The 20,654-nt window shown below is 46.8% G+C and overlaps 1 protein-coding gene across 1 annotated transcript in view; it reads left to right on the top strand.

The window, feature by feature from the left end:
- Nucleotides 1-19,078, top strand: part of IGF2BP1 (insulin like growth factor 2 mRNA binding protein 1) — a 31,449-nt gene extending 12,371 nt beyond the window's left edge. The window contains exons 4-16 of the mRNA XM_040537049.1: nt 10,708-10,756; nt 11,277-11,328; nt 12,556-12,619; nt 14,375-14,656; nt 15,385-15,519; nt 15,759-15,881; nt 16,393-16,528; nt 16,659-16,781; nt 17,092-17,208; nt 17,407-17,481; nt 17,831-17,962; nt 18,148-18,261; nt 18,855-19,078. Coding sequence (XP_040392983.1) covers nt 10,708-10,756; nt 11,277-11,328; nt 12,556-12,619; nt 14,375-14,656; nt 15,385-15,519; nt 15,759-15,881; nt 16,393-16,528; nt 16,659-16,781; nt 17,092-17,208; nt 17,407-17,481; nt 17,831-17,962; nt 18,148-18,261; nt 18,855-18,947 — 1,495 coding nt within the window. The 3' untranslated portion in view covers nt 18,948-19,078. The remainder of the gene's footprint in view (nt 1-10,707; nt 10,757-11,276; nt 11,329-12,555; nt 12,620-14,374; nt 14,657-15,384; nt 15,520-15,758; nt 15,882-16,392; nt 16,529-16,658; nt 16,782-17,091; nt 17,209-17,406; nt 17,482-17,830; nt 17,963-18,147; nt 18,262-18,854) is intronic.
- Nucleotides 19,079-20,654: the final 1,576 nt, after the last annotated feature.

Genomic DNA, 20,654 nt, shown 5'->3' with positions numbered 1-20,654 from the left:
AGTGGTTTAACCACCCTGTTGTTTAACCTTCTCCCAAATCATTTAGATACCTAAGGAGGAGCCACAGCAAGAAACCAGAACATGGCCACATACATGTAGACTCTGTGGGTGCCTCTGGCTTCTCTGTGAGTTTATTGGCATCTTTCCTCCTGCTCCCAAAGGGTGATTTTTGTGGGCTCTGCATGGGAAATCTTATTTTTTAGTGAGAACCCTAGATCATGTTTTCTTGGAAAAGTTTTGCTTTGCTCTCACCTCCTTTCTGAAGAGGAAATACAAGAGAAAGGGAGTATGGCTTCAACCAGACTTGGTGAAGAATTCTCCTATTTAAAATTTATGTTGGAAATGCAGGAAAAGAAGTCCCACATGTACTTCTTCATATCAGTTTTTCTTCTCTTTACCTTCCCTTAGAAAGAACAGAAGCATTTTGATTTCACTTGTCAATGGAAAAAACATAATACTTTTAACCCAGCTGATGCTCAACTGTAATCTTGGTACCAAACCTGCTCTCATATTTCTGTCTTCCTTGCTTGTCTGATCCCTGTACGCAGACCCATGAAAGCTCGAAGGGGCTTTGGGAACTTCTCACAGGTCTGTGTCAAACTTCATGTCTGATGTGATGGGGGATGTGATGAGGGATGCTCACAGCTGTTTTGCCCTCTACAGGCTGTTGGAGGTCTGAAAAAAACACACCACCTCATCAGCCAAACCGGGAGGACTGGCAGGCCTGAATATGGCATCGCAGGTTTTAACTTGAGTTTTGGTAAAAGATTCTCCACCCTTGAGTTAGGTTCATAAGATAGCATAATCTGTGTTGTAACTTCTGGATTCTCACTAGACTCCCTTGACAAGTTCACTTTGATCTTTGAGAGCTTGTGTGTATGCAGTCATTACACTAGTTTAACCTGATTTAGCTTGAAAACAGATTCAGTGCCATTGGCACAGAGCCATGCATGGAGACTCTGATTGATTTTTGTTGCAGCTTTGTCTGACAAATCTGTACCTGCCAGCATGAGGGATACAGAACTGTGCCCCCCTCAGGGAGTATGGCGAAGCGAAACATCAACTCCTGCTGTACTGCCACAACCATCAAACCTGCACACGCCTGTGCTGCCTCTTCTGCCTCCCTCATCTTCCTTGTGGCACAGACCTCCATCAGAAATACCCCCAAGTTCTCATGCAGTTTTGCTTCCTCTTCCTTTCTTGCATGGTACTGGTGTGTGCTTAAGCATCTGAAGTTGTGAGGAGCCTGAATCTTTGCAGCTTCCCTTAGTTGCAAAAAAATAGCTCAAAGTACTCTGAGCCTGCAGTAAGATCTCCAGTAACAGACCAACACCCCACTGTCCTTGGTGGACTGGAAGCACAGGAAAGAAAAAAAAAGATGGCCCTGGCCACTTTCTCTGAGCAAAACTATATGAAATGGGAGTGACAACTGTCAATCACCTGGTAAAGATGCTTAAATATAAAGAAATTAAAATGGTCTGAGACCCACCATAGAGCATGTATTGATGGGGTTTGGGGTTCCCACTGACGTCAGCTGCATGGGGGCTACCCTTGGCTGCATTGCAATGTTTGTACTCAAATTGAAGCAGCCCCAAGCCCACAGCACCATTAGAGCCACTGGAAACCGGTTAGAAATGCATCCTGGGAACTGGAGGAGGGCAGATGTGCCCTCTTGTGGCAAAGAGAAGTAGATGACACCCAGTTGAAACCTTGGCCCTAGCACACCAATGAAGGTGGTATTAACCGGAAAGGGTTTAGTGTGACCATGCTGTAGGTTTCACACCATCTGAGCTTTTAATTTATGCATTGTCAGATTTGAGGGGGATAGCAGGAAACATAGTAGGCTGACACGTGTTGTGTTGGTGGCTTGAGTCAGAGCTCCTGGAGGCACGTGGTTGACTGAGAATCCATGCTTAGTATCTTTTCTGTTCAAAATCAGTCATAGTGGGTAAAGAGAGGTGGTCTGAAATGTGGTGTGAAACTGCAGGTCTCAAAAGAAAAAAAAAAAGCAGTATATACTTTACCTCTTGTGTGCTTTTTTTTATTTAGGTGAAGTTGGAAGTGCTTGCTTCAACATTTTGAGGGCATGCAGGTGATACCACATGTTCCCTTGCCCTGCTGCTTTGGCAGATGTTGTATTCTACTGTTCCCCAAAGTAATGGTCTCAGAAGTGCTTTGAGATTCACAGATGAAAAATGAGTTGTGGAACAAGACACACTTTCTGTCTCCTCCTCCATATGTAATATCTGCAAGACAATATGCCTTTAAGCATCGTATATATCGGCAGGCTTGTAGTCCAGCTAGTTCTTGATTGATGCCAGTACGAGCTCAAGGGCCAGATTTGATTAAGGTTAGCTTGAGATTTGCAGTTTTATATTTTCTTAAGGGATGAAAATCTCTCAACTTGTTTCACTGGCTGCTCAGTGAAGTGGGACTGAGCAGAGCCATGGTTGGAGTCTGCTGGGAAAGAACTAGTGTATTATCCCCTGCCTGTTTGTCAGAGGCAGCATGTCCTGTTCAGTTTTGGAGCTGGGTTGCCAGTTGTGGGGGCTTACAAAATTTAGCTGGGTTTGGCTTTGGGTCATGTTCATAGCATCAGAAAGAGCTTTTCAATAAATGGCAACTTGCCAGCAAATTGGAATTGGAAGATAATGGATGCATTGTATAAAACTCATCCATCTTTCCTCTATTACTTACTGTTAAACTTGTCCTGTCTGCAGATACTTGATGTATTGATTTGGCAAGGACTAACCCCAGAAGTCTGGGGGATGATTAGAGTCTTCCTCTGGGTGTGTAGAATATAAAGGTTTTTGAGATTTCTTGCATCTTTTGAAGCATGAGGTGTTGACTCCTCTCGAAGGTTGACACTTAGCTGGGTGGACATGGCATGTGCTTCGTGCCAACACCATCTACCTGGGATCAGTGGGGAAAATGGAAAGGTAGCACAGCAACTTTGTAGAGGAAGGAATTTAAGAGAGTTTTTTTCCAGCACTGGGCATCAACCAATTCTTCCCCTGCCTGAGATTCAGCAGTTCTTTAAAAAACGGGAATGAGTTCTTTTGGTCTTTCAGAGGGTTGTTCGTGGACAACTTATCATTCTCACCAGCTCTCTGAAAAATCGTGTCAATTATTAGGTATAATTCTCTGTGTACAAAGCAGTTCCAAAAAAGAGCTAATGGGGAGAAACCAATTAAACATATTTACTAGTCCAGGATCAAATTCTGTTTGCCGAGATGATTGATGGAAAGGTTTATCATGTTCTGCTTGAATGTCAGAGATAACTACCAACCAGGGCAAGTTGGTCTGTATGATATTCGTGCATGGAGGATGCGTATGCATTTCTCCAAAATCCCATGGCAGGTTCACTTCTGTGTTCCTACAAGAAGCTGAATGCCTTTGTTGACTTCCTAAAAGCATGATCTCAGAGGGGCGTTTTGGATCATTTCTCTTGGCCTCATTAGCAAATCTTCAAGGGATGAGCCAGGTTTTTTCTCTGCCTTTTATTTTTTTTGCTACTGCTGTTTTAATGTTGTCATGTATTTGCATATTTCTTTCTCAACCTCCTCTTCCTTTTATTCCACCCCCAAATCTCACTCTCTAGTTAGCCACCCTGCAGCTCTGGCTTTGCTCTTGCACACACAGCTGGAACTCTCATCTCTTGCCTTAGCTGGGATCCCCAGCTAACAGCAAGCACTGGCTTCAGAGTTTTTGCCACCATGTGGTTTATGGATACGTTATTGCTTTGTGAGGTTTTAGGGTATGAGGACAAGCAAGTCACTGGAGTTGGAAAGAAGCAAGATAGTGGCTCAGGATAACACAAGATGGTTTTAGAAAAAAGGGTGTGATAAGAGATGTGTGTATTGTGATGAAGGATGTTGCAGCGAGTGAAGTTTGCTTCACTGATTACATTAAATTAAGGTCTGGGAGAAGGTGTTGGAGGCATGGAGATGGTTTTCCTTTTGCTCTATGGGTGTGTGTATAACTGTGCCTCACCTGTCCAACTTCACAGTCCAGGTCATGGTCCAAGTCCACCTCAGTTAGCAACTCCAGCAGTGAAGCCAGGCGCACAAATGTGCACACGGGAACCCTAGCGACGCTGCTACTGGGACATCCGTGGTGGAGAGCAGCACAGCCAGGAGAGGGCAGTGATGACCTTAACTCTGGCAGAAAAATTCAGCGCTGTGGAAAAAATGCCCTTAATTTGGGGGTCTCCCAACACTTGTCTCCCCCCCACACAGTCCAATCCAGATCTGCATTTTTTTTTTTAGCTCATGTGCTTCAGTTTAATATACTTAATGTTTCATCTGGATGTTAATGCACAAAACAAATACAGTGCCTCTTAATCTCAGAGCTCTGAATTTAGGCTTTTCACAAGCTCAAGGGAGGACTTTCCTCTGGTTCCTTCCCATGCCCACATTCCTACCAAATCACAGAGGCTATGAAAATTAAACCTGGACCTCCTGCACCTCTGAGAGGTTTAGATTCAGAAAAAAAATCAAATATCTGCCTCTGGGTAAGTATGTCTCAAACTTTAGTGATTCTGCTTCCAAGTAAGGAATTATGATCTCTAGGCTTGCTTCAGCATCATCTGGTGAGTTTGTTTTCCTCTTGCCTTGCTGATGCGTGCCTTGTCTCTCTGGGAAGTCCATGTGTCAGTGGGTTTAATAGTACAAGAACTGACTGGCATGTGGGGAAGCTGAGAGCCATGTTGGATTGGAGGGCGAAGCAAAAGATAACAGGCAAATTGGCTGAAGTCTGGAGGCTGATCCCACCTGAGTGGGTGGACAGCTCCTGTGGTGCCATGTTGTGCTCAAAGGCATGATAGAGACCTGCTGTGGTCTTTGAGCAGGTACCTCCTTTTCTGTGCTTTTGTTTCCTTGTCAGTGAAGTGAGTGTAGGGATGTTCATGTCTCACAACTACAACTTTTCTGAGTCCCTTGGCAACATTTGTGTCTTAGCAACCACATTTTCCTATTTAAAAATGTTTAAAATGTTAAAAAACAACAACAACACATTAAGCACAGGAATAAGTGTTTTCCTGAATCAAAACTTAACTAGATGAATGAAATGCTGTTAATTGAATCAGGGATGCACTGTGTTTTCAACCCCCAAATTTGCATAACATTTCCATTTGATTGAAAAGCCCTCATTAATGTTGTTCAGTTCTAGTAGGTTCTCCCAGTGTCTCTGTCTTTGGCCATTCTCTTGCCTTTAGGAGTTCCAGAAATGGTTTCAGTGGGAGATGGTCACACTTGGTTGGTGTTCAGGGCTGTGAAGAGCCTGGAGCCTGGCTATACTTTGCTGGAATTACTCGGTCCCTCAGTGCTATTGTGCCCTTAGTCACCTTTGCTTTGAGAAATATGTGGTGAGGTATAGAGAAGATCCAGGAGACATCAGATGTAAGGGAGATGCTGTAGCCAGTATCACACAGAAGCCATGTCTGTTGCATGTGCAGCTCTGGTGTGTCTGTGTAGCTTGATCCACCATTACTGACACTTTAATACAGACAGAGGGTGGAGAGAGCATCAGGTACCATGGCAGGGGGGTGAGAACTAGATGATCTTTACAGTCCCTTCCAACCTAAACCATTCTATGGAAAGTAGCTTTCCTGGGTGTTCACTGCCATGCTGGTCAGGTGCCACCTCCAAGTGCATGTCCCAAGACAGCCCTGTGCTTCAGTGTGACCTGCCACAGACCCTGTGCTAGCACCCACCTTGTCAGTGCATGGCATCAGCATGATAGGGCTCCTCCATGCACTCCCCACACCAAATCCTCCAGCTGCCTCCTGCAATGCTCAGGGCTAAATCACATTGGAAAACAATCCAAATCCCTCAGTAGTGTCCCTGTCTGCATCGCGAAGTTCCATGTGCTGTGAGGGGGGGAAAGAGGTGCGTCTGCAGGTTCAGGTGGGGAGATGAGGGTTTTATTCTAACCTCTGTTGCTGACCTGCACAGTGGCTGTGTGGGTGCAGTGATGCTCCTCTCCAAACATCCAGCTCTTCCCCCTTGACGGAGAGACTGTCTGTTTCATCTTGGTTGGAGCATGTGGTCAAAAGTTTATTGGGAGGAGGCAGAAGCAAGTCTCACTGCAGCTCCTTGCTGAAAATACACGCACCTGTGCTGGCAACACAGCAAGGAGCAGCTCTGCCCCTGAAAGCATCCCCATGAAAATACCCCATGAAGCTCATACAAAAGTGAAGGGAAACTTTGAGCAAGAAAAGATTGTACCAATTCTGCTTTGCCATCGCTTGCAGCAGCCAGCCCCATCCTCCTGCTGGCGCCCAGCCAGGCTGCCTGCTTGTAACTAGCTAGTGCCCTTTTCTTGGGTCACTGCCACTACTGCTGTGCCAGTCCACTCCAGGGGAATTGCAAGCAAATTCTTAATTAAGTGGGAGGCTCTGGCCACCCTCTTGAATGCCAAGGGAGATCCCAACAGCTGAATCTGCACTGGGATATTTCCCAGTGAAATTTAAAAACAAACAAACCCATCTAATTTTGAATTGTTAACAATGATTCTGCCTGCGGTGTGATCAGGGTTTTCTGTGAAGGATGCAGTGGATACCAGCACTGTGTGCTGAGTGGGATGTGCTGCCCGTAGTAGAGATGCTGTGCAACTCAGAGTGCAGCTGCTGCTGTGGCACTGACAGCCAGCAATGCTGTGTGAGTAAGGAGGGCTTTGGGTGTGTTAAAAACAGAGCGTGGTTTCCACCTGGTTTCAGGACTGTCAGAGAACAGCAGTGGGTATTTTCTGAATGAACAGAGCTCTTGTTTTGCTGCCTCTTCTTCAAAAAAATGATCTCTGCATTAGTTTGTCCATTCTGGAAAAGAGGTTGCTGCTGATCCACTTTGTTCTTGAACCATGCAATCTGTCCAGGTGCTGTATTGATAGGCACAGTATGAGAGGGCAAAAAAATCTCCATGGTACTGGATATTTCAGGATAGTCCATACATTTTCTGGACACTCCAGGTTGCTTCAGGGCTCTTTGCTCCATCTCTTTGCTTTTGTCCCCCTGTGAGGTTTAATCTGGTAGTGTGTTCAGCTCTTGAGAGAGAGACAGTTGAAGGAAAAACCCAGGGAAGACTTTGACAGAGTACATCATGATGTCCAGGAGTCACAAATACTAAACCCAATATCCATAATATGGAGCCATCTTAGCCTCCTCTTACAGTCTGGTTGCATCACGATGAGTTTTTATTTTTCCAGTGAGCCCTATCCACAGCTCAGGAGGATTTGTGGAAAGCACCAAGCTTTTCTGTTTGTGATTTCAAAGATCTTGGTCTGCCTCCTGATTCCCCAAGAGAGCCAGGATGTCTGTACTGGGCTGCCAGGCAGCTGTGCAGGTTTTTGAGGGCTGAAGAACTGACATAGTTGAATGCTAAAATCCCATTATCACAGATAGCAATATAGGCATGAAGCAGGAGGACGGTGACACTGGGATCTGTTCCTGGGACTCACATTTCCTCTCCCCTTAGAGCCCTACAGCTGTTCACCCTCTTCTTTCCTTTCCCCATTTTTTCCCTTTTCCTTTTTTATTTAATTATTATTTTTATTATTTAAAAAGTTACCAGCACACGGACAGGAACTGGCCAGACTTGCAAACAGACATTTTTACCAGGTGGTTTGCTCTGCATCAGATCACCCCAAAGATTTTGGATGTTCCTGCTTTTGGCATAAGGCAAGCAGCACAGCTGGAGGCCGTGGGGACCTCCTGCCATCTCATGCCAGGTTTATCGGGTGATTCCTGCCTGAGGGATGCAAGCACAGGTGGTGCTACATCTTTGTGTAGTACAGAGCCCCTGAGCCAGTCCCAGCTTGCAGCTGAGGTTGCGTGCACTGAGTTAGATAGCTGTGCAGAGGGAGGAGCTCCCTGGGTTTGGCACATTATGAATAAAAAGCTGGGAATCACCGACAAGCAGAGTTATTTATTTGGAGTAAAGCAGGAGGGAGCAGAACCAGGCTGTCGCATTCAGTGTTCTGAAGAGTGACATTCACAACAGGGTTCAACATACATTGGGACCTGCTTATAGTAAAGCAAATAAGATGGATTTATTTATTCATGACTTCCTCTGTAATTCTAACCACAGCTAGTGCCGAGGGCTTGGAAGGAGCCAAATCCAAGCAGGGGCGGCTTTTCAGACGGGGTGATTTCCACCTGCTGCAGGGAGAGTCCATATCGAGCCAGAACTTCAGAACTTAGTGAAAGGCAGATGGATGCAGTCCCAGTTCCACCTGCCTCAGCACAGGATGGGCACTGCAGCGCTGATGCCACAAATATTCAGGGTGCTGGCTCCTTGGATGGACATCTCTGCAGTTTTCAGTGCAGGAGGGCATGTGGGCTCACAGGAACCTGCTTTGTGTTTTGCAGCTCTGTCAGTTGGGCTGATAAAACTCATCTCTCTATCCAAGCATGCCCTTGCTGGGATTTAATATTTGTATAATATGATATTTATTTGTATTATATATATATATATATATATAATTGTATATTATTGTATAATATTATTTGTATAATATTTAATAATTAATAAAAGATTTTTTCTCTCCATGGTGCATTTGATTCTGGTCACAAATGTGAAGAACACATGCTCTGCCTGTGCAAATGCTTGTAGGTAGCTAGGTGGAGAAGTTTCTGTGGCAGGGGTGGATGGTTGGAAATGTAGTTTCTCTGTCAGTTCAAATTCTTTTGTCCCTCACTGGACTGTGACATTCTTTGCATTCTGAATTTCTTAATCTCTCTCCTATTCATTTTGGGATGTAGATGAGCATGTAAACAAGAGATCTGGTTTCTTAGTGTCTCTACTCTCCCCTTTCTTCCTGCACCCCTCTGCTATACCTTGAATTTTAAGGGTTTGGGTTATCTGTTCATGTCTCCTCCCCGCCCCCCCCCCTAGTTTGCATCCATAGTAGCAACAAAATTTGGTGTTTCAGAGCCTTGCTGATGTTTGAGCTGATGAGAGTGCTGATTATTTATGTATTTATTTCTGTGCTTCTTTAGGGCTTTCAGACGGCAGAGCAATCCCACATCTTTCTGGATATTCCATCCCTCCAGTATGAATCTAAATGACTTTGGGAAACATCCAAAGTTGATTTGTTTGAAACCAACCAAACCAGCCCTTTCAGGCATTTTGATATGTGTGAATTTGAATCTGCAGCGTAGATCGGAGGATGAGCTCAAGACAGATGCTTTTACCTGACATGATAAAGGCACTTATGAGGAATCTTTACCTGTGTGCCTAAATAATACTGATTGCTTTTGACCTTTTCATGCTGAGACCAATTTATTCTCATTGACAAATGAGCTGGGCCACCTTCTGAAGTTGTGTAATTAGAAGAAAAAAAAACTAGAATCTCATTTTCTCTCCTTTTTTGGACTATTTCACACATTCACAAATACTTTGGATTTGAAGTTTGGGTCTGTGATGAGCTTGTCCAAGTGTATTCACCCAAAAATAGTGCTGCCAGTGCTGAGCTGCCTGTGACGGTCATGCCATTTAATCTCCCTTTTCTTTAGGGATCTTAAAGTTCCATGTTCTGCTGAGCAGCTTGAGTGTGTATAGGGGTAGAGACTGTCTCCCACTGCACTTAGACACTCATTTCAGATTGGGCCTTTAAATTAGATGCTGAACTTTTAGAGGGCTAAAAAGTCAATCCCACAGGGTGTTTTGCAGCAACATAAGCAGGAGGCCAGCAGATATTTGCACCTTTAACTCAACTCTGCTTGGACCAAAGCTAGCCGTGTTTGTGCATTTGCCCTCACAAAGCTCCATCCTCCAAGGGTGTAAGCAGCACTGGGCACCTAAGGGTGTTACTGCTGTGAGATGAATGTCTCACTGGGTGTTGTGAATTAGGAAATCGAGGAGGCTCATCTGAGTGCTCTCTGCTTCCCTTTGCTTGTGCACAATGTGTTTTCTTCTCCTGTGGGCTACCAACACTGTAGAAGGTGGCAAAACCATATGGTGGAAATATCACAATGGTGAGGAAAAAAAAAAAATTTCCTGGCATTTACTGTTGGCAAGGGCTCTTGGGGTATCAGCAGCAGCAGTTTGTGTGCTGGGGCTGGAGTGTCCAGAAGGGCTCACAGCTGCCCTCAGCTGTCTGTGGCAGCTGCTGGGTGAGGAGTGGGTGGCAGGCAGCAGCACCTATAGGGTAAATTTGACATCAGAATTAAAAAAAAAAAAAAAAAGTTTCTACTTTGGGAAAAGTTAGGTTAGGAAGAGCCAAAAATTTGAGTGGAGAAGTGGTCTGAGACTAACTCAGATGCTGGAGCTGAGTTTCCAGATGCCATGGCCATGCCCTGGAAGCTCCCTGCCGGCATTTTCTGACATCCCCAGAGTCTCCCCTTCATAGCCTGGATTTGTCTCCAGTGTGGGGGGCAGGTTAAATGAATGCATGGTTCCCTTTTTGCTTTCTAATCATTGTAATTAATCTGTCAAATCTATGCATTTCTAGCTATGCCCTTGTTACGGCTATAGTCAGTGCAGAAGGGTTGGGTGGATTTTGGCATCTTGTTCTCTGAGAAGCTCACAGCGTATATCTAGCACCTACCAGGCAGTAAAGCAGGGTGTAATTAACCAAACACCATCAGAAACCCTGGAAGCATGTGGGAATGCAAAGCTTGATTAAATACATCAATGAGGAACAGTTCAATGTGAGATGGATGAATTTCTGACACCAAATCTGGTTTTAATTGCTTTTCATTTATTTCAGGAGCCGGAAAATTCAAATCAGAAACATCCCACCCCAGCTGCGATGGGAGGTAAGAGGGGCAAGCGGGGAAAACAGCACAAGGACTTGCCACTAAGAATTTTAGAGCAAATTTAAGGCGTAATTCCCCCACAGGTTTCTGTACTTGGGATTAAAACTGATTCATCCTTTTCTTTGTTTTTATCTGGATCTAATTATACTGGATCCTTGTGTCCACATCACTTGTTCCTCTTCTGCTACAAGAGTAAATTCAACTGGTATAAGCAATGTAAGCTACATCAACAAAATCCCCATTTATAATACTGTTATATGATTTATCTATTGTAGGAACAAAATGGATCCTTTCTTCCAGCCAGCTGCTGGGACTTTTCCCTGACTCTTTTCTACCTCTCTGCTCCCCACAGCTGGTTCTGAGGCCCGTTGACCCATTATCCTGGGGCAGACAGGACCTTTGCTTCTCAAATTGCTTATACTATCTTAATGTTTAGAACTCTGTCTTTATTGATTGAATGTATTTTCTGAGTCTATCCTGACTGTCCCCATGTAATGTGATTTTTTTCTCTGTTTTCCAGGTCCTAGATGGTTTGCTAGCCCAGTATGGCACTGTAGAAAACTGTGAACAAGGTAATGCTGAAAAAAGAAGCCAACTTGCTGTTACTTAGGTATTTTCTGTCCTGTGTATTTGGGGCGGGAGGATGGAGAGGACAGACACATGTTTTTTGTTTGTCAGCTGTATCCCTGGCTAAAGGTGTCAGGAGGTCTCAGCCTGGTCACTGGGTCCTTTAGTTGTTGTTGTTATCACTCTCAACCCCTAAGAGGTAAGTCCAGCAGAGGCTGTGGGTAGTGCACATGGGTCTCCCTCACAGGTTACTGGCCAGCATCATTCTGCACCCTTGGGCCTCCCTCCAGTGAGCCACAAAGGCCGCACAAATGTGGGCCATCAGCAGCTCCTTCAGGATCCTCTGGAGGCTGGTGAAGGGACTACTGTCTCTGCTTAGCAGATCTTATCTCAGTCTCTAATGGTAATCAGTTGAGACAGGAGCTTAAATATTGCCCCAGAGATGCTTAATGTGTGTAGAGTTACCATAACCCTCCTAGATATAGAAAGGAGGGCTGGGGGGTGCAGCTTAGACCATCCCTGGACTCCAGCAAGGGGTGGCAGGAGAATGGATGGAGCTGGCTTTGGCATCTTTGCTGCTTCAGTGCAGAGAGCAAGGACAGCCTGAAAAAGAGGAGGCTGAGGGAAGACCTCATCACAGTCTGCAGCTTCCTCTTGAGGGGGAGTGGAGGGGCAGGTGCCGATCTATTCTCTTTAGTCACCAGTGATAGGACCCGCGGGAATGGTGTCAAGCTGTGACAGGGGAGGTTCAGGCTGGATATCAGAAAAAGGTTCTTCACTGAGAGGGTGGTCATGCACTGGAACAGGCTCCCCAGGGATGCAGTCATGGCACCAAGCCTGTCGGAGTTTAAGAAGCATTTGGACTGTGCTCTTAGTCATATGGTCTGAATTTTTGGGTAGACCTGTGTGGAGCCAGGAGTTGGACTTGATGATCCTTGTGGGTCCCTTCTAACTCGGGGTATTCTATGATTCTATGACATACTGGTATCCTTTTAATAGAGCAGGAGGGGCTGTGCTGCCTGGGACAGTGTCTGTGGACGTTGTCAGTAGTACCAGTATGGCTCAAAACCTTGGATGATCTTCTCCTTTGCAGGAGAAAAATTTGTACACGTCCCTCACTGGGCTAGGACAGGACAGACCCTGGCCATCCTGAACATGGTCTCTCTGCTTTCCAGGTGTGCTTGGCCTGAGATGCTTGCATTGGCTCTAATTTCTGCTTCTTTTACTTGCAGTAAACACAGACAGCGAGACCGCCGTTGTTAACGTCACCTATGCAAACCGGGAGCAGACCAGGCAGTAAGTGCCTTGTAGCCCACCCAAGCAGCACAAGGCTGCCCTTACGTGGCATGCTGCTGTGGCTTTGTACCCTTTCCTATGTGCAGAAAATAGGATTTTCAGTGCTGGGAGTCACATTAACCCAGAATTCATAAACTTGGGGTAAAAATATGGCAAATCTTTGAGAAACACCCCGTTCCTTGTTCGGATTTCTTTTTATTTGCCTTCAGATTAAAGCCCTTTAGAAGACATCCAAGTTGTTAGGCTTTTTCTTCTGCAGTTCAAAGAGTAAAAACAAACAAACAACCTTTTCAAAGAAAACACAGATTTTCTTGTATTCAAATGATTTAAGGAATTGTGGCTCCAGAAAAAAGTAATACTGAGGCCGAATATCATAGAAACTGGTAGGTTCCTGGGTGTGAGGCAACATGCATCCTCTCTGGCTAATGGTTGTGTCACTGGGAGACTTTCAACTCCAATCCTTATCCTGCCTGGGGAAGATTAGGCTTTACACTAAATGCAAATGGAAAATTAGTTGGTTTTTCACCACTGTGTTTATTTCACTTTCCTCTTGCTCTGATGAAGGGCTCTGGAAAGCTGTAAAAGTGATGGAATCAGCACTTTCCTCGGAGGACAGCCAGGAGGAGCTAATTGATATTTTCATCCAGGAAGGTTTACGTCACTGAGTTGGGCATGTCTCAATTGTGGCCACTGTGGTCATGCCACAGTCCCCAGGGACATTGTGTGTGGTCACCCCATGAAAGCATCTGCTTCCAAATCACTGCCTGGCCTATAATGTTTCAACTGTCAAAGCTGCGGCCACCATGAACTTGCTGTGGTTGTATGTGTGGCCGCGCCAAAGCTTCACTGGAGCACAACCCTTTAGTTGTACTTTCTGTAATAGCATGGGACAGAGTCCCAGCACTACAGCGTGCATGGAGCACAGCAAAGGTATTGCTCCCATGCATAACCAGTTTGTCCTGTCCAGTGTCTATCTGCACTGGCCCTGTGCTTTGCACTTGGAAATGTTTTGGATTTCCCTTGTTAGGAAGCCTGTAGCAAAAGAGCTTTTTGTGAGTAGATTTACTCTCAGGTCTGCAGCCTTTCTCACCTGTTTTTTTTTTTTTTTGTGGATGCATACACTTTATCAAGTGTTTTCCTCTGGAGCCTCCCCATCCTGCAGGGATGGGGCTACTAGTCTCTGTTCAGCCAGTTGCAGGGCTTTGCTTAGCACCACCACCACGAGTTGAGTCACTGAGCAGTTTCTGGAAACCTGCAGTTTGGATTGTCTCTGTAGAAACCTTGGGAGGTTAGAAGGAGAGCTGTGGGAAACTGTGGCAAGAGCAGTCACTTTGCTCTTGCTGCCAGCCCCATCTATCGACAGTTTACAGCTCTTGCAGCCAGTACTCAAAATCCCCACTAGGAGATGGGTTTGAAATATTGACAAAAAAATAAAAAATAAAATTGTACGGCAGAGGAGACCTGGAAATCACTCCCTGCACCTTCCTGTCCTGCATCCATTGCTCTAGTCCCCTGACCCAGGGTTGGGTGCTCAGAGAGAGCCATCTTAAAACATTTTGCCCTATCCAGGCTGGGTGAAAAGCCCTGCCAGGTCTTCGTGGCATTGATGGCTTCTCCATGCACCATTCCCAATGCTTCCTCAATGGACGTTTGGTGCCAGGGAGGGTTTGACCTGTTTTGGGTGGTGCTGATATGCTGCTGCTTGGGGAGGGACATCCACCACCCCAACCCCTTCTCTCCTTGCTTGTCTTCCAGAGCCATCATGAAGCTGAATGGGCACCAGTTGGAAAACCACGCGCTGAAGGTCTCCTACATCCCTGATGAGCAGTCCATGCAAGGGCCAGAGAATGGGCGGCGGGGTGGATTTGGGGCACGTGGTGCTCCCAGGCAGGGTTCCCCTGTCACCGCAGGGGCACCGGTCAAACAGCAGCCAGTTGACATTCCCCTCCGTCTCCTGGTGCCCACACAGTATGTGGGTGCTATCATCGGCAAGGAAGGGGCCACCATCAGGAACATCACCAAGCAGACGCAGTCCAAGTGAGTCTGTTCTCCTCCCCTTCCCCTGTGAGCTGGTTTGCACCTTAATTAGTGGACTTGTCTGCAGTGATTTTTGAGGCTGGATTTCTTTGTGGAGCATGGGCTATTGGAGGATGCTCTGGCACTCCTGCTGTACAGGGTGGTATGTCCAAGAGCCACATTCCCATGCTGTTCCTCAGCTCTGCCTTCTGGTTCCCCATGTGTCTCCCTTTGCCAGGACGGCCCTGGCTGAATCAGGGCCCACAGGCTCCTCACTGCTGGGCAGCAGAGCAACTTCAGGGAGTGCATGGGGAAGTCACTAGTTCAGCTGGTCTCATTTAGCACAAGCCTGCCGAGCTTCACCCGCCTGCATTTGGCCTACAATCTTGTGTTGACTACTGCTCTTCTCCAAGGAAGGCTTTTTCTAAGACATGAAGTGATGGACAATGCATCCCATCTCCCAGGAACATGCTTGTTCCACCACTTAATCACTCCTGTTATTTAATATAAATAGATGCTGCTGCCTTATTTGGATTTCTGTGTTTTGAGCTTATAGCTACTGTGTCCATGTCAAGTATTCAGCCCAGAATTAACTCCCCTTGCCTTTCCTGTGTGCATATAACATAGTGCTTGATCTTAGGGCAGTCTGCAGGGATGCTGGGGGAGTAGAGCAGCCAGCACTCACACTGCTGGAAAGCCACAGAGCCTCTCCCCTGTGCCCCACCCCAGCATTGGTCCTGTGCTTGCAGGATTGATGTGCACCGAAAAGAGAATGCAGGAGCTGCAGAAAAAGCCATCAGCATCCACTCCACCCCTGAGGGCTGCTCTGCTGCCTGCAAAATGATTTTGGAGATCATGCAGAAGGAGGCAAAGGACACCAAGACGTAAGGTTTCCCCCTTCCCTTCTGTGCATGCATATCCTATCCACAGCTCTTTGCTGGGCTGCATTACTGTCTTAATACCTGGACCTGTGTGGCACTCCAATCTGCATGTCGGAGCCTCGCCTTGGGAGAGCTGGAGTACTTTGAGCAAGGAAACATGAATTTATCCTGTCACTCTGTAGTCAATCTCTCTTCTTCTGGCAGTAGTAATCTTTTTTTTTTTTTTTCATTCCTCTCTCTAGAGCTGATGAAGTGCCTCTGAAAATCTTGGCCCATAACAACTTTGTGGGGCGCCTGATTGGCAAAGAAGGGCGAAACTTGAAGAAAGTGGAGCAGGACACAGAGACAAAAATCACCATCTCATCGTAAGGCTCCTTGCTGTCTTTGGGAAAACCAGGGCAGAACTTTTCCAGCCTGGGGGTGGATGGGAAGGATGAGGAAGAGATGGATGATGTGATGAAAGTGGGCAAAGATGCCTGTCCATCACATGGGAAACCAACCTATGGCATGGGTACTTTGGTTCCCAAAGCTGTCTTGAAAAATCTTGGTATTATGTTTTCTTTATTCACTTCCTCTTCCCCTCTGTGCTGCAGTGGCCCATAGGTCTGGCTGGGTTTTATAGCCAGTGAGAATTGTTTTTTTCCTCTTGAATTGTATTTTTGGGGAAGGCTGGATGGACTTCCCAATGCAAACCATTATTTTGGTCCCTGCTCTGACTGGCACCAGGGCAGGTGCTGCCTTTGCAGTGCCTGCTGTGATGATAGCAGCTAGTCTTCCATGAGAAGGGAGGAGGATACACACTGCTGGGAAAGCATGGCAGGGAGATGGTGCTGCTGCTTCACCAGGGTAACACTGACCCCCCCCTCCCCCCATCAGATTGCAGGACCTGACTCTATACAACCCTGAAAGGACGATCACAGTGAAGGGCTCCATCGAGAACTGCTGCAAAGCAGAGCAGGAGATCATGAAGAAAGTGAGGGAAGCCTACGAGAATGATGTAGCAGCCATGAGCGTGAGTGCAGCTCGGCTCAGGGACGGCAGCTCTGCTGGGCAGAGTTCCTGCCCTACCTCTCATCTGATGTGCGCTCTCTAAGAGGATGTCTTGGTAAAAGCAATGAGCGTTTCTCTCCTCTCACCCTCAGCTGCAATCTCACCTCATCCCTGGCCTTAACCTGGCTGCTGTTGGCCTCTTCCCTGCCTCCTCCAATGCAGTACCTCCTCCTCCTAGCAGTGTCTCTGGAGCCACGCCATACAGCTCCTTTGTGGTAGGTGAACACCTGGCAGCTAAAATCACTCTTGTTTCCAGCTCAGAGATCTCCTCTGCATTGGGAAGATCCTTGCAATGAATGGGGCTGTGACTTTAGCATCTCTTGCTGTCAGCTGGCAGGTCAGGTCCAGTGTGGGTGCAGAATCTGGACCTTTAACTTATTGCAAATACAGTAGACAAAGTACTCACCCAGCACCATCGGGAGAGGCATAGCTGTCACTTGGGCTAGCAGAGGGGGGTTCAGGGCCCTTTACTGCCCAGATCCTCATGATGGCATCTGAGCCTGAGCAGTAACACTGTACCTGCAGCCTCCGGAGCAAGAGACCGTGCATGTCTTCATCCCTGCGCAGGCGGTTGGTGCGATCATTGGCAAGAAGGGCCAGCACATCAAGCAGCTCTCCCGGTTTGCAAGTGCCTCTATTAAGGTAGTGTCTCCCTGTCAAGGAGCTCCGTCCTGCCAGCACCTCTCACCAAGTGGGTGCCTTTCTGGTGGTGAAAAACACCTTAAAAGCCCAGGTGATGTGTCTGGGTGCCCAATCCTGCACTGCAGGGGAGGATGGCATGGCCATAATCCTGCCTATGCAACTCACTGCTGCAGTGACCGTCTCTCTCCTCCCCTCCAGATTGCACCCCCAGAGACGCCGGACTCCAAAGTGCGCATGGTCATCATCACGGGCCCTCCAGAAGCTCAGTTCAAGGTCCCTCCCTTTGCTGCCATCACTGGGAGGGGGAGTGGGGGAAGGGGTCTCCCAGTGCCCTCCTCCACTATCCCCTTCCCTGCAAAGCTGGGTGGGGAGGAACAGAATGGCCACCTCTTCCTAGTGTGCACTTTTGAGACTCCCCTGGACCGTGGCTTTTTTTAACACAGCACCAGCCCTCCTCAGGGCTGAGCTGATATAAAGCCCTGAGGAACTGGGATTTGATTGGGATCTGGCATATGTCCCTGGTCCCCAGGATGGATACCTGCCAAGCTGGGTGCACTGAGGTGGCGTGCGGGGACAGGACATCTTAAGCTGCACCTGATGCCGCATTCCTTCCCCTCTACAGGCACAAGGCAGGATTTATGGGAAGCTGAAGGAGGAAAACTTTTTTGGACCGAAAGAAGAAGTAAAGCTGGAGACACACATCCGGGTCCCTGCCTCATCTGCGGGGAGGGTCATTGGCAAAGGAGGCAAAACTGTAAGCAAAAGTGACATTTGGAAGGGGATGAGAGCATTGTGGGGTTGTGATGTCTTTGAGAGGGCACCCACTTTGTGCTAGCACCCAGGGGAATCCCAGTGACAGATTTCCCAGTGGGATGGCTTGGGGGACATGAATGTTCTTCCCACAGCATGCAACAGGTTGGTCTCTACCCTTCCGTGCAGGTCAATGAGCTGCAGAACCTGACAGCAGCAGAGGTGGTGGTACCACGAGATCAGACCCCTGATGAGAACGAGCAAGTTATTGTGAAGATCATCGGGCACTTCTATGCCAGCCAGGTATGGTCCTGGCAGCTCGGTGCTGGTAGATCCCTTAATGGCTCATAAGGAGTAGTGTTCACCTGTATTTCCTCCTATAGAAGTTTTTTCTGCACTTAGCTGTTGATTTTTTTTTTAATTAGGTGTCCATGAGTTGTCCCCTTTGCTGTGGGTGATGGTGTGAGATAGTGGGGGAAGGAGGGAGAGGTGTGGGCTTATGTGCACATGCATTCACAGAGTGTGATGTCCAAAACCCAACTTTTTGAGAAAACCATAGTAAAATAGGAGAGGAAGGGATCTCCAGGAGTTACCTAGCCCACCCGTGTCACCATGAACAATTCCTGCCAGTATTTGATCTCACATGTTCTTGAAACTAACCAGTGACAGAGATTCCTTTTTCCCATTCCACTTTGCAGTCATCGTTGGGTGAAAAAATGTCCTGAACTTTTCCTGTGACAGACTTACCTGTGCTGCCCACATCAACATCTGTCATGACATGCAGTGCTGTTTCCCTGCAGTTTAACAGGACAGGCAGGCAGGGGGAGAGCTAGGGAGTGGTGCTCTGACACCAGCACAGGGACCCTAGTTTCCCTCTTTGCTCTTCTTGTCCACAGATGGCACAGCGCAAGATCAGAGACATTCTGGCCCAGGTGAAGCAGCAACATCAGAAGGGACAGAGCGGCCAGCTGCAAGCAAGGAGGAAATAAGAGCAGCAATGACACCAATGTGAAAAGTGGAACAAGCCAATGCTGGGCTTAAGAGTGGCTGGGAATCAGTTACCATAGACAGATACAATTTTTTCATTGACTGGTTGACATTAAAAGGCAGTTTGATTGGCTTCCAAGTTAGAGGGCTAGGTTAAGAATCAGACCACGTAATTTGATCCATTTTTAGCTCCCCATGCCAGAACAGCTACTTAAATGAACTGAGAGGTGCTGCAGTGCACTGGGAGAACCAGCTGTGCTGCTGAGGCTGGAGCGCTGCTGGGTGCCAGGGATGGACAGTGCAGCAAACCTGCAACTGCCACAGCACTCAGCCCCTCTTCTGGGTGCAACATTTGCCTTCTCATTTAAGTAGCTTTTGGAGGTACCACCCCATCCATCTCTGGCTCCCACCAGGGCTTCCCTGCAGTTGAATCTCCCCGTCCCTCCCTCCCTCTCCTGCCTTGGCAGCATAGCTGATGGATATTTCCAGAGAGCTTTTAAACTTTTTGGAGCATTTGATTTTGATTTTTTTTTTTTTAAAGAAACTGTAGCAAACTTACCAACTCCCATTGGTAACAAGTTTCATTGCAAGGGGGGATATAAAAAAAAAGCCTTAGTGCCAAATGGATTTGGATCCCTTGGGAGCTCTGAACCTATTGAATCTTAGGAACACGCAAGGGCAAGCTGGAGAAGTTCCCTCTCACCTGTGCTGTGTGCAGTGCCTTAGAAGCCAGGACAGCACCTCTATTTTCCAGGATGACTTTTTTGTTTCATTTGTTTTAATGTTTCTTTTCATTTTAGGTTAGTTTACTTTAAAGAAGTTTCTTCTGAAGCCTTTGAAATAATGGCAGAAGTGGGATGTACAGCTTTAGCAGTGACCGTTTTCTCAGTAATCTTAGCTGTGTAGGTGCCAACCTGTTCCAGAGATGAGGCAAACTGCATGGGGAAGGGAAGGGGTGAGGGAAGTGATTTGGTTTTCCCTCCTCCCTTCAAGCAACAGCAATAAAACAACAATAACTAAATCAAAGAAAACCCTGCTTGGTAGGAAGTATGAATTAATCTGCATCTCTTTAGTAATCAGATTATGTGAACTAAATGCATGCAGAACAGTTCTGGAGTTCAGGAGAAAGCCAAAGGGATTTGGGGGTGTGAAGGAGGACAGATCTTTAAGGCTCTGGATATATCAGGCATTGAAAAAGAGCCTTGGCAGACTTGGCTCTTCAGTCCAGTTTTGCTGCTGAACCAGGGCATGCTTTTGCCCCAAGATCTCTGGCATTTGGCGCAAGGAGGAGCAGCAGCTCCTTTGCAAAGTCCTCTGCAGGTGGCTGGGGATGTGAACTCAGCCTCAGTTTCCCCACCTGGAGCAAGAGACTTGTGCCCTGAAATCCTGCTGGTGTCTCCAGGGCTCAGCCACAGGTGGGTGTGTGGCAACACAACTTTTTTGGTTTTTGCTTTTTTTTTTTTTTAAATATCCAGGGGAATATTGTTAACAAACTTGGGATGTGCCAGTTTGTTTTAACTCTTCTGGGGTTATTTGATGTTCCCCTCTACCCAACTCTCTCTAGGTGGAGAAAAATATTCTTGAAATGTGGCACACTAAAAGATTTTTTTTCCTTATTTAAAAACAAAACAACGCAACCACCACCACCCTTCTTTCTGTGGTAAGAATAACTGTTCTCATGAGACAGTACCAAATATATACGTCAAACA

Source organism: Cygnus olor, chromosome 25 (genome assembly GCF_009769625.2).
Source record: "Cygnus olor isolate bCygOlo1 chromosome 25, bCygOlo1.pri.v2, whole genome shotgun sequence".
Classification (NCBI taxonomy): Eukaryota; Metazoa; Chordata; class Aves; order Anseriformes; family Anatidae; genus Cygnus; species Cygnus olor.
Note: the sequence above shows the minus strand (reverse complement) of the source record. Positions and strands in the feature narration are given on the sequence as shown.